Below are 12,657 nucleotides of genomic sequence, written 5' to 3' on the forward strand. Positions count from 1 at the left end.
GTCTAAACCTTGTCTGTGGTATTCCGAGTAGGATTCAGGGATTGGATGACTGTGACGAGCTTCAAACTCACAAGGGTTGGGCGTAGTGACAGACGCAAAAGGATCAATGGATCTTATTCCAGCATGAGTGAGAACCGACAGATGATTAGCCGTGCGATGACAGCGCACTTGGACTATTTTCACAGAGAGAACGGATGGTAGCCATTGACAACGGTGATCCACCAACACACAGCTTGCCATAGAAGAAATCTTGCGTGCGTGAAGAAGAAGACAGGGGGAAAGCAGAGATTCAGAAGATAAAGCATCTCCAAAACTCCAACATATTCTCCATTACTGCATAATAAGTATTATTTAATCCATGCTCTCTTGTTCATTTGCAAGTCAACTGATAATTATAATTGATATCCTGACTAAGAGTTACAAGCTAACCATAGCTTGCTTTAAGCTAACAATCTCTGTGGGATCGACCCTTACTCACGTAAGGTATTACTTGGACGACCCAGTGCACTTGCTGGTTAGTGGTACGGAGTTGCAAAAGTGTGATTGTAATTTCGTGCACCACATGCCAGGCTACACAAGTGCTTAAAGAACCCTGGGCGTGCCACTTGGGCTCGAAGGCGTGGCACGCCAGGGAGGCCAATGAAGGAAGGCGTGCCACTTGAAGAGTTGGGCGTGGCACGCCAAGCCAGATTCAGAGTGGGCGTGGCACGCCACTGAAGCGCCAGCCACACACCAGCTGGGAGATCACGTTTATTGAGTTTCTTTTCCCTCCAAATTGTATTTTTCTTTTCACTTTTGTAATTCCTTTATTTTTCTAGTGCTAGGAGTAGTATAAATACCCCCAAAAGATACTGAAAAAGGGGGTTAAGCAGTTGGAAAGCTAAGTTGTGGAGTAGAACTTTTAGTTAGATTTACCTTTTTACTTTATCATCTTCTCCATCTTTTGTACTTTTCTCTGAGCTATGAGTAGGTAAATTTCCTCTCATTGAGAGAGGGAGCTCTGTTGTACTTGATGGATTAATGATAGTTAATTTCTTCTTCTTTTCATCTTCTCTTTGATTCGCTAGAAGGAATTTCGTTTTAATGCTAGTGTTCAATTATCTTGGAAAAGAGATTAAATGCAAAATGGGTTTCATGGGAACCTTGGAAAAGGAAACATGAAACCAAGCTAGAAATTCCTTCTCACACTTGAGTAGGATCTGGGTTTTGGTGTTTGGATATGGTGACATATAATCCTCCCTCTACTTGGACCTATGATGATGTGTGGTATAGTCAGGGACCAAGCATATCTCTCTTCATGAGCAATTAGACCAAGGAATTGGCTATTGATCAAGATCTGAGAGATTGAGTCACCAAGGGATTGGGGCTCAATCAATCATGATTGCCAAGAGGTCAATAAGTTGCATTATTGAAGAGGATATGAGCTGGATTTAATCCAAAGAGACAACATCTCCTGATCCCAATGAATTCCCTTATTCTTATCTTCCACTTTCTTTATATTATGCAAATTTCCATTCCCATTTACAATTAAGTCATTTAAGTTTCTGCTCTTTACATTCTTGCCATTTCTATTTCTGCACTTTACTGCTTTTCTTTACTTTTGAGTCATTTATAATTCTGTCCATTTACAATTCTGCAATCACAGTCTATTCTGTTTAGCTTGACTAATTCACCAATTGATTAAAATTGTACAAAATTACCAATCTCTGTGGATACGATCCCACTCCACTGTGGGTTATTACTTGACGATAATTTTGGTGCGCTTGTCAAAAGAACGGATTCATCATTTTTATATGGGGAGTGAATTCGGCTCATTAGGAGGTTTGAAGGACTTGGAAAGGAGATATGTAGTTAGATTGAAGACCCTTAAGTTAGTTGCCTACTTTTACAGTTCTCATGGTTTAGTATATTTATACGTTTTGATTACAACTGGAAGTTCTAGTATTGCCTTTGGCTTTCCCAGGATATTACATGTTAGATATTTGGGCACTGTTACCATGCTGAGAACCTCTGGTTCTCACCCATGCAGATTTTGTGGTTTTCAGATGTAGGACGTGAGGCTCCTCGCCGAGGCATGTGGGAGACTTCCTTTTGGCGGAGATCCTTAGCTCTTGGGATTTTATTTTGGTCTTATATACTTGCTTAGATACTTATTGTCTCCGCCTATTATATATATTTTGTATTAACTCCTCTTAAAGGTTATTTTGGAGAAACAGGTTTTGTATTTTGTCTTCTGGGTTCTTTTGGGATTTCCTACTACATATGTATGTATACTCTAGTATGCTCGGGCCGGTTATCTTCACAAATCGAGTCCTGAGCCTTGATATCAATATTGTTGACACTCTTTTGTATATCTCCTCATGTTAGCTTATTCTTATCTGTTTCGTTTACGTTATCGATCAGAGTGTTGCGCTTTTCGATTTAACGGTTTTGAATTACCCATTTTTCTACAAAGACTCCTAGTTATAAACCTTTTCATACTACTATATGTACAAAATTTTATTTTTAGAGGTCGTAAACCTCGCCACCTCTGTTTTATGACTTAAGTATAAGACTCTATGTGGTAGGGTGTTACATGGCGATAGCTTTTCGCCACGCTTTTTGAGCTACCACCATGCTTTTGAAAGGGTCACATCTGCAAGCGCGGCAGTTGCTCTATCGCCACGCTTTTTTTGCCACGCTTTTTACAGATTGCCACGCTTGAAAACGTGGCCATATGTGGGAGATATGGCCACGCTTTTAATGCGTGGTGATAGCGAGATATACGCAATAGCGAGAGATACAGCCACACTTTTAAAGCGTGGAGATAGCATTATCAAATTAAAAAAAAAAAAAAACCTTTTTCTGACTTTACCTTCATCACTGCACAATATAAATTTTTAGTCTTTTTTATTACCAAACCTATAAATATAGTATGTAATTTTTATTACAAGACAAATCAAATAGTAATTAGTGACATGTATAATTTTTGCTATAATGTATGCTATAATTGTTTTATACATTAATACTCAAATACAAGATAAAGAAGATACTGATATGCTAAGAAAAAGAAGATACAGGAGGGAAAAAAAAGAAAATAAAAGGATTTTTTGTTTATTTCCAGTTTACATTTACAACATAAATTAATTGATAAATACAATTTAGGTAATAACTAACATGCCCAAAGAAGAAACATACAATCAGGAACATCTATCCTAGTTAGTACAACAATTTGCAACAAGACAACTTTATCACGCTAGCGTGGGTTCTCCTCAAGGAACTTTTCAAATGCCAATATCTTCTGCGGAATTCCTTTTATCATATCAATACGATCAATGCCCAACATTACCTTATTATTAGATTATAACATAAAGTTATTCAAATTATGCACATTTATCAGCAAAGCAAACATGGAAATCAAGGAATGATTGCATCAACTCCAAACTATTTTTGGCATATAAAGCTTTCACCTTTCTACCTGCAAATCTTTCTTTCGGTTCTTTCATATTCTTTTGGACTACAGGGAGTTCAAGGGCTCGAAAAATCGATCAGAATCAAATCCCAAACGGAAACTGAATTTCCAAACTCCCAAAAAATAAAAAAGTTCATCATGAGAAGGAAATTAGTGAGTACATATTCATTTGTATTTATTTAATGCAAATGAACATTCCACAGAATAGATATTCTAGCTATGCTGTGAGATGTATAGAAAAGATAGAAAACATAAGAATTTTTACCGCAGCCACACGAGTTAGCTTTCCTTGATCTTCTACTCCTTCAGATGTCCCTTCAAGCCCAAGAATGCGAGTACAAGCACTTACAAAGTGTCTGGCATAATCATAAGTATGGAATCTGGGATGCAGGAAGATACAAATATTAAAATCACAATAGAAAGACATGGGTCTTGGAAGTCATAAGATACACAGCCTCAAATAATAAATAGATAAGAAAGTTCAATTAATTTTATTTTGACATTTTTGCCTTCAGAAAATTAATAAATAACAAAAATTTAACAACACTGAGATGTAAAAATAACTTACTCCACCAAGTCAACAACAAGTACAAATCTCAATAGCTCTATTCTTGATGGCAGAGTCCTATGTATTTTCGAGGAAGGAAAAGGAGTATGAAGAAACCAACCAACTTTCATTTTTTCATTGTATTCTTTTAAACATTTTGTCATTGAAGGAAAAGGAGAATTATAAATTTAAGAAAGTTAAGAGAGAGAGAGAGAGAGAGAGAGAGAGAGAGAGATAATACTTTCTACGCTTCATATTAATTTGAACACAGGTGCAATCTGCCTATGGTTCATGGTGCAAACTCTTTTACCCTTGCCTTCGAATGTGTATGTGTGAGAGAGAGAGAGAGAGAGAAATTCATTACCATTTCAACTAATGCTTTAGTCAATACTTTATGCGCTTCATATTAATTTGAACACAGGTGCAATCTGCCTATGGTGCAAACTCATTTACCGTTGCCTTCGAATGTGTGTGTGTGTTAGAGAGAGAGAGAGAGAGAAAGAGAGAAAGAGAGAGAGAAATTCATTACCATTTCATCTAATGCTTTAGTCAATACTTCCTGCGCTTTATATTAATTTGAATACAGGTGCAATATGCCTATGGTGCAAACTCCTTTACCCTTGCCTTCGAACACCTCCTCAGGAGCCATCATAGCTATATCTGAGCATAGCCTTTATCTTCATTTTTTAATGCATGCTTATTTAATTGAAATGAAACATTACACCGCCATGTCGGGTTTCTGAACTAATCACGCTTATAACAGTATAATCCTCAATAACTTTTCTCCATTTGTATAAAAACAAACATCAAACCAAACAAAAATCCAAAAATTACAGACTAAACACAACACTAGAATAAGGAAGAACTAACAAAATAGAACATCTCCTAGTTGCTCCAAAGACTATAGCAATAATGCCACTGCTAACAGAGTTGTTTTCAAGCATCAGTTTCACTACCTAGAACCTGTATAATCTAACAAGACTATTTTAGAATCACATCAAATTTTTCCAAAACATTAACCAAAAGTATAAAATAATCAGCAAAAGAGAAGTTAAACCACAAAATCTCATCTAACCTAAAGAATTTTAGCAATTAGAAGATTTTATTTCTCCATAAGATATCCTTACTCTATCAAGGTCACATTAAATATATTCTTTAGTTCATACTATGGAGTTTTATTTCAAAATTACAAACCTTCCAACATATCCTACCAAACATTCATAATGCCACAGATTATATACAATATGTAGACAGTGTAGTCCTTCTTCAAAAGTTAAACATGAAAAACATACTACTTGCCACTGCACGCAAACAATACTAAAAATTTAAAATATATGAACATCTGCTCATCCCAGGAACACCTCACTTGAAAGCTTAAAACTCTTGTAAATAGTACTTTAAGGGCATTTCTCCTTTTTTTTATCTCTCTTCCTTTTATTGTTTTCCCCTCCAGCTACCTAAACATTTTCACCTGCAAAATGTTACCAGCTCCTCAACCAACAATGATTTTCTTTTCTCCCTAGGTATTCTTAAACCACTAACAACTTCTTTGAAGAAAAAAAGGGTTTTTTATTTGAAACGATGAATGAACAAGATGATAAAATACAAAATCACCAAAATTTAGCTAGTTCAAGTGGAATTGAAAAAACCTACAGTGAACCAGATTTATCGGAATTCACTCAATTCAGTGTACTCAGGATCTCGGGTAACAATGATTAAACTAACGAAATAAATATACCCAAAAAGAAACAAACATTAACAAAAAGAAAACAACAAGAGAAATGAAGGAATCAAGTGTGTACCTAACAGATGATTTTCCACCAGTCCCCTTGCGGAAAAGGTGACCCATGCCCTTGGTTGCAAGGGTAGAAATGTAACGCTCATTGTTCACTCCATAATCTGCAACAACAACAACAACAACAACAACAATGAAAATCAGAATCCAAAATTATACTAGAGCCCCAACATTGCTCAAAAAATTAGGGGAATGGAAGAAATTAACGGTGATCGGAGAGTTGAAGGAAGAGATTGAAGTTGTTGAAGATTGATGCCCAAAGGGAGGGACACGGAAGGAGTGCTAGTGCAGGGAGCATCGGCGGAGGGAGTACCGACAGAGGGGTTGTGAGAGAGGTTGACCAACGAGTGTTATTGGGAGCGAGAGTGAGAGCGCCAGCGAAGAACGACCACTGCTCCTGTGTGAGAAGGATGGAGGAGGAGAAGAGCGACGGCGAAGCCACCATGGATGCTACCTTCCTGCGTGTCTGTGTGAGAAAGATGGAGGAGGAGTGCTCGAATGAAGAAAATGAGGGAGAGAGGGAGGCGTTGCTACTGCGTGAATTATGGTCAAGGGAATGGGAAATAAGGGTTTTGTTACGACATGACACAAAAAAATTAAACTTTTTTTTTGAAATCTTTTGGCCACATTTTTAAAGCTTGTCAAAAATGTTACAAGAAACAGCCATGCTTTTAAAATGCTACTATAACAAAACTCTGTTGCTACGCTTTAAAAGCGTCCCTGTTTCTCTCTATGGCCATGTTTTTTAAGCGTGGCAAAAAAAGTGTGGCTAAATCTCGAATCAATTGTCACCCTCATAAAGGTGTGGCAATAGACCTTTTTTACCACGCTTTTTAAGCGTAGCAAGAAAAAAACGTGGTCAAATTTATAATCAATCACCACCTTAATAAAAGTGTGGCCATTGACCGCAAGCGTGGCAAGAAAAAAGCATGGCCATAGGCCTTTTTCTTGTAGTGCAGAATATCTGTTAAACTATAAAAAATATTCAGTCAAATGTTAGGCATAATCGTTTTTCTTAATCGAATATTTCGTTAATTTCAGTGTTTCTATCACGGTAGGGACTTAATTACAAAATCTGATATAACTACAACAAAACAGCATTTTCACGGTGGTTTTTTTAATGCTTAACGGTGGTTTTAATTGTCGCTAAAATTTTTTGCGACTGTTAAAAAAGCGTAACCAATTTGAGCATCACCAGGTAACATAGCGATGGTTATGGACCACCGTTGGTAAAGAGCATCGCTAAATTGTTTGTGACACTTTTGAAAGTTTAAAACGCTTGCCAAGGTGTTTTTTAATTATGTATTTGGCAACAATTTGAAACTGTCACTAACTTACTAAATCTTGTGACATGTTTTCTATATTTAGTGACTAGTTTTAATCCGTCACAATATAATAATGGTTTAAAATCAACTTATTATTAAAACATAGTATTTATGTATAATATGAGTTGTATAGTAGAATTATTAAAATATCTCTAATTCAACATCTATAATTTTATATATATAACACCAACAATTCAAACATATGACATACATAATCAACGAATTGAGATTGATTTATTATTATTTATTATTTTATTATTTGTAGGTCATAAAATAACAATTTTTATGTTTCTAATTTTCAATAAATTGAGACTAGTCGAATTTGAAATGTTTACAATTTGGTTTAATTATTCTTTCGGCCCCTAAAGTTTCATCGAATTTTCAATTAGGTCCCTATACTTTTTTCTTTTCAATTAAGTCCCTATACCATATCAGATTTTGTAACTAAATCCTTACCGTGACAAAAGCATTAAAATTAACGAAATATTCTGTTAAACTATACAGAATATTCAGTCAAATGTTAAGCATATTCGTTTTGTTTAACCGAATATTTTGTTAATTCTAGTGTTTCTATCATGATAAGGACTTAATTACAAAATCTGATATAACTCAACAAAACATTTTTACGACAGTTTTTTTAATGCTTAACGATGGTTTTAACTATTGCTAAATTTTTTTTACGACTATTAAAAAAGCGTCATCGATTTGAGCATCGCCAGGTGACATGACGACGGTTTTGGACCACCGTTGGTAAAGAGTATCGCCTAATTATTTGTGACACTTTTGAAAGTTTAAAACGTTTGTTAGGGTGTTTTTTAATAATGTATTTCGCGACAGTTTGAAATGTCACTAATCTCTCTAACATTTGAATTTTCTTTTCTTAATTATTACATAAATTATTTCTATTATAAATAATAATTTAAATGTATACAAACACTACAATATCAAAGTTCTCCTTCTCAATAGAACCTTCTACATCAAAACATTTACACAATCATAGATCTAATTCACTGTTCATCAGATTCATAATTCAAGTATCTACAAAGAGTAAGTATTGCCATATACAATACAAGTATTGCATCAATAACAATTCATATATCTAAGTGCTAAGCAAATATATGATATATGACTCTTGATGGTCTAACAATAGTAGCAGATTGCAAAGGCTCTCTTGAGTAAGACTTGAGAAGCACAAACACCAAAGCCCATACCTCGAACATAGTCTAGATGCTTTTTACATATGCTAAACAGCTAAAGTGCCTTCACCCATTTCCTTTTGCAAGCATCATTAGATTAACAATAACAAATATAGATTAGAATTTTCATCCCAAGTAAAATACTGATGACATAGAGGTTTTGTTTTTCCAGGATATAGGATACTCATAGAATGCACAAAATATTAAATGTGACAACAAGAACCTAATCCTACTTCATAGAAATTCAGATTGACTTCACTTTTAAGAACCTAAAGTTACATACAATTATTATAATTCATTCTCTATCAAGAATCAGAATTTTCAGCAACAATAGCACCATTATCAGTCCACACATTTAGCATGCAAGTCTATAAAATCAAGTATAACATATAATTAAAATTAGTACCTAATAAGCATTTAAATCACACTTCCCTAGCTTCTTGCTCCAATATGATGCTAAGGCACAATGTGTAATAACACAACCAGAATCCTAAAAGAAATTGCAAGTTAACCTTAACATATATATGATCTCATCTCACTAGTTCTTTTTTTATTTATTTAAGTTTAATAGATTCTATTTCAACCTTAAATACATATATTTTATTAACTGTACCGACTGAACGATAAAAAGACTACTCTCACCACTGAGCTACCTGAAAAGTGATGATATTTAAAAATGAATATGAGAAAATTTATCTTATTTCTCAATAAAAATTAAGAAATATTATTAACCAAAATATAAAAAGCAATTAAGTTTAATGGCACAAATTACAAAAACTAAATACGGACCTAATTTGTCCACAAGATCATACACTGCTTGATTATGTGGTGTATCCAACCACACAAGCACCATTTTTTCCCTTCTTGAAAAATCAACTTTTGATAAAGATTGAAAAGTAAACAGCATGCACATTTTTCCATCTTTATAGAACATGAAGCAACGAGAGCTATAGTTAATTACTACATATTTATTGTATAAAATCTGATTGTGAAAAAAAATCTAGTAGATAAAAAATTACTACACAGCACAACATATCAAGCATAAAATAAATTATACCTCTGGCCTTCCACTTGGTTATTTGGAAAAAGGATTTGAGGCAACCATGATGATATATTTTGTTTGGAAGAAATTCATGAACTTTGGTGAAAGTTAATTTGTCCTTCTCTATGTCATAACAACTACATGAATTGCCAACAAAAATCAGGAGTTATTGAAATAATTCAAGAATAATGACTTAAGTGTCAAAAGAGATGTGAAAAGAAACTAAAGAAACTATAAGTATATCACACATTTGTTATATAACCAATGCAAAAAAAGATTAAAATAATATTTAATATTATGTCTAATCATATATCACATTTCATCTCTTATTCTACTACTAGTTTTTTTCTTCTTTTTGTGGTTTCTTCTAAGTCCTTGAAAAAAGTTTTTTTTTCTCTTATTCTCTTATCAATTTGCAAATGATGTTTCTTTCCTTCAATACAGGGAACTAAGAGAATTATTCAGATTAGAATCTGTCATTAAGGATATAATTCATTTGAGTAAATCAAATGTCTACACATTTGTAGTGAGCTAAGTAGTATCACTGGTCTATGAATTTTCATAACAGTAAGATGAACTATGCTCTTTTTGTGTGTTTTGCTTTTGTAGTAGCTTTGAACATACCCTTGGCAGTCTTCCAAAACCAAAATATGTTCGTCATTGTCTGCACAGATGACACCACAAACATACAATAATATCACAAAACATTCACCTCCTTCAACTGAAATTTTAAAATAAAAAATGAAAAGAATTGAAAAGAAAAAACAGAAAACAAATTTATTAATATGACCAATTTCACTTTTATATTTCACAAAATATAGAGACATTAAACACTAAAATAAAAATAGTAACCAAACAGATCCTAATGATTTCTTGCAATATGAGAAGATTGAAGCAAGTGTAACAAGGGAATCAAAGAGAAAATCCTAGCAAAAAAAGAACATATGGTAAAAGAACATAAACAGGAAAATCCTAGCAACACGCCACAAAGTAGATAAATAATTAACCAAAAAAATGCATAAAGGAATAAAATTACTTTGCATTCAAACATATACAACCACTAGAACTAAGAGAGTGCCAAAGGTCACCACAGAGTTTAGTGCATATCTATTATATTACATCGAGTTCTTACCACTCGACAAGTTAAAACAATAAAAGACACATAATTGTTAATTATATTCACACAAGTGGGGTTCATTATACCAATGCCTCAAATAATTTTCATAAAAATATACGTATGCAAAGAGATATACATAAAACCAACAAATCAGGTAAATGCAAGTCTAGAATTAGCATGTTTTCTTTTTTGAAAGTAAAGAGGTTTCCAGTAAGTGACTGCATCAATGACTTTGAATCAGAGAGAAAATGCTTCCTACAATATTATTGCATTGAGCACAATATAATAGTAATAAGAGTGATTGATAACATACTTTAGAAAGCATATACCAAGGTGATATCAAATTCCCTGCAAATTAATTGATTTATACTCATCCCATAATTAATCACTAAATTACTTGATTTAGATCACCTGCATTAATGCTACATGGAAAAAGAAGAAAATAAACTACAACACTTAAAAATGTTGTTTAAAAAATACACATTACAATAAGATTACAAGAATCACTTAATTAACCATGTAACTCTTAACATTGGACCAATATAATTGCATATTAGTGCATCAATTGCACTCTTATCTGTCCTTCTAATTAGAAATACATCAAATCAGCCAGAATTCTAGTTGAAACATTTCATCCAACAAGTTGTGTGCTAGTAAATTAAAATGAATTTTAAAGAAAACAGAATTTAAAGCTTCCAACAAAACAATTTAGCATATAATAAGATACAAAGAATGAGCTCTAACACGAATAATCAATGAAAAGTTGAAAAACACAAGCAACATTAGCACTAAATTATTTCAAATCAAAATGAGACGAAGGAAAAAGGAGAGTACTAATAATTAGCACAAAACTAGAGGAAATCCATATTTTAGGACATAGTAGAAGAAGAGAAACTGAGTATAGTATCAAACGCACAATTGCACAAGCATAGAAGAAGTTGCAGACGGAATTAGGGTTCGCACTTGCAAAAAAGGGGAAGAGAACGGGCGGCAAATGGCGGACGGAGAACGGAGACGGCGGATAGCGAACGCCCGAATTGGTACCTGGTCAAGACTGCGGTGTTATCTTCTCTATTCTCAAACGGCCGCGAACAGGGTTTTGAGTTTCTTGGAAGAAATAGAAAGTAAGAAAAAGAGAGAGATTGGCAATACTCCACATTACTGACGGTTAAAAAGTTATATGTACAAGTTAGTTAAATTTGTGAGACGGCAACATACTCCAGTAGGGAGAGTGTTTCTCTCATCAGGGGAGTTTCAATCATTGTTCTGAAAAACCGGATCGGATCAGCCGGTTGAACCGGTCCAACCATGAACCAGACTCTAATACGGTTCAGTCCACTGCCAAAAACAACTCTACCGGTTGAGAACCAGCTGGTTAGACCAAACCACGACCCGGCCGATTCTAATGAAATGTCGCCGTTTAAGGTTCTGTGCCTAGGGATAAAAAAAACCTCCTCCTCCTCAAGCCATTTCTGATTTCTCCAATTCCTCATACTCTCTATTCTCTCAACTCTCAACCCTAGGTTATTGTAACACTCTAACTACCAAAGTTCACACTTCCGGCTGCGCGACTCTGATAGCTCGGACATTACGACGACACTTATACTACTTAATACTAAAATATGAGCCTGTTTAAAACTTTAAACCACAATACCGCTCCCAAAAAAATACTTTCGTTCGATAACGTACCTCCATAAATACAAAACTTCCAAAACCATGGAAAGTTAAAGATTCATTTTGGGAACATTCAAAATCACCCATCCAACAATGGGATTTTATAATAAAAGTTTCTTGCCAGAGTCCCAAGTCTTTAGGGGAGAACAGCATAACTCATTTCGCCAAATTCATTTAAAATCATTAAAACATTGGCTTTCCGATTTGAGTAATAAAATAGGATCCAAGCCAAACCGAGTCACGTAATCATTTACTTCCTTCAAAGCCGTTTCCTCTACTTAAGCAAAACCAGTTTTAACCCTCATGACAAATTCTAAAACGTTTCATATGTTAAAATTGTTTTAGTCTTGCAAGGATTCAGAATTCAAAGAGTACTTAAAACCTTTCTCACAACATTTCAAAATCAATCCTCAACGGATTAAACTCAGATTTCAAATCTTTAAAGAATCACTTCAAAACATTACATTTCACAAAGCCGCACAACAATTCAGCCAAACAAACATCCATAAT

At 34.2% G+C, this 12,657-nt stretch overlaps 1 protein-coding gene and 1 long non-coding RNA gene across 11 annotated transcripts; both read right to left on the reverse strand.

Annotated features, from left to right (window-relative positions):
• On the reverse strand, positions 2,942-6,354 carry LOC107608995. Of its 9 annotated transcripts, none has more exons than XR_002351495.1 (5): positions 6,001-6,349; positions 5,801-5,897; positions 3,717-3,831; positions 3,458-3,551; positions 2,942-3,328 (listed from the first exon to the last, which is right to left on the reverse strand). XR_002351495.1 is itself a non-coding variant. In XM_016310806.2 (4 exons), the coding sequence occupies exons 1-4, from the start codon at positions 6,236-6,238 to the stop codon at positions 3,534-3,536; spliced, it is 468 nt and encodes a 155-aa protein (XP_016166292.1). In that variant the 5' UTR covers positions 6,239-6,349; the 3' UTR covers positions 2,942-3,533. The 9 variants fall into 9 exon arrangements, 2 of the variants coding, with proteins under 2 accessions (XP_016166292.1, XP_016166291.1); XR_002351494.1 differs by having other exon boundaries at positions 3,450-3,551; XR_002351498.1 differs by adding an exon at positions 4,363-5,469 and having other exon boundaries at positions 2,942-3,831; positions 6,001-6,354.
• LOC107608996 lies at positions 8,056-11,645 on the reverse strand. 2 transcript variants are annotated; one of them, XR_001613034.2, is made up of 4 exons: positions 11,390-11,645; positions 9,981-10,077; positions 9,372-9,493; positions 8,056-8,391 (listed from the first exon to the last, which is right to left on the reverse strand). It is a non-coding gene; the product is annotated as an uncharacterized LOC107608996 (long non-coding RNA). The 2 variants fall into 2 exon arrangements; XR_001613033.2 differs by having other exon boundaries at positions 9,981-10,020; positions 11,390-11,643.

Source organism: Arachis ipaensis, chromosome B07, assembly GCF_000816755.2.
Source record: "Arachis ipaensis cultivar K30076 chromosome B07, Araip1.1, whole genome shotgun sequence".
Lineage (NCBI taxonomy): Eukaryota > Viridiplantae > Streptophyta > Magnoliopsida > Fabales > Fabaceae > Arachis > Arachis ipaensis.

Bases quoted from the DNA above. Each gene is read 5' to 3' on its own strand.
- LOC107608995 (XM_016310805.2), bottom strand. From the start codon at position 6,238: ATGGTGGCTTCGCCGTCGCTCTTCTCCTCCTCCATCCTTCTCACACAG. The intron at 5,898-6,000 runs GTTAATTTCTTC...TTGTTGTTGCAG, and splicing joins CCTTCAACTCTCCGATCACC to ATTATGGAGTGAACAATGAG. The intron at 3,832-5,800 runs GTACACACTTGA...CCTGCATCCCAG, and splicing joins GGTGGAAAATCATCTGTTAG to ATTCCATACTTATGATTATG.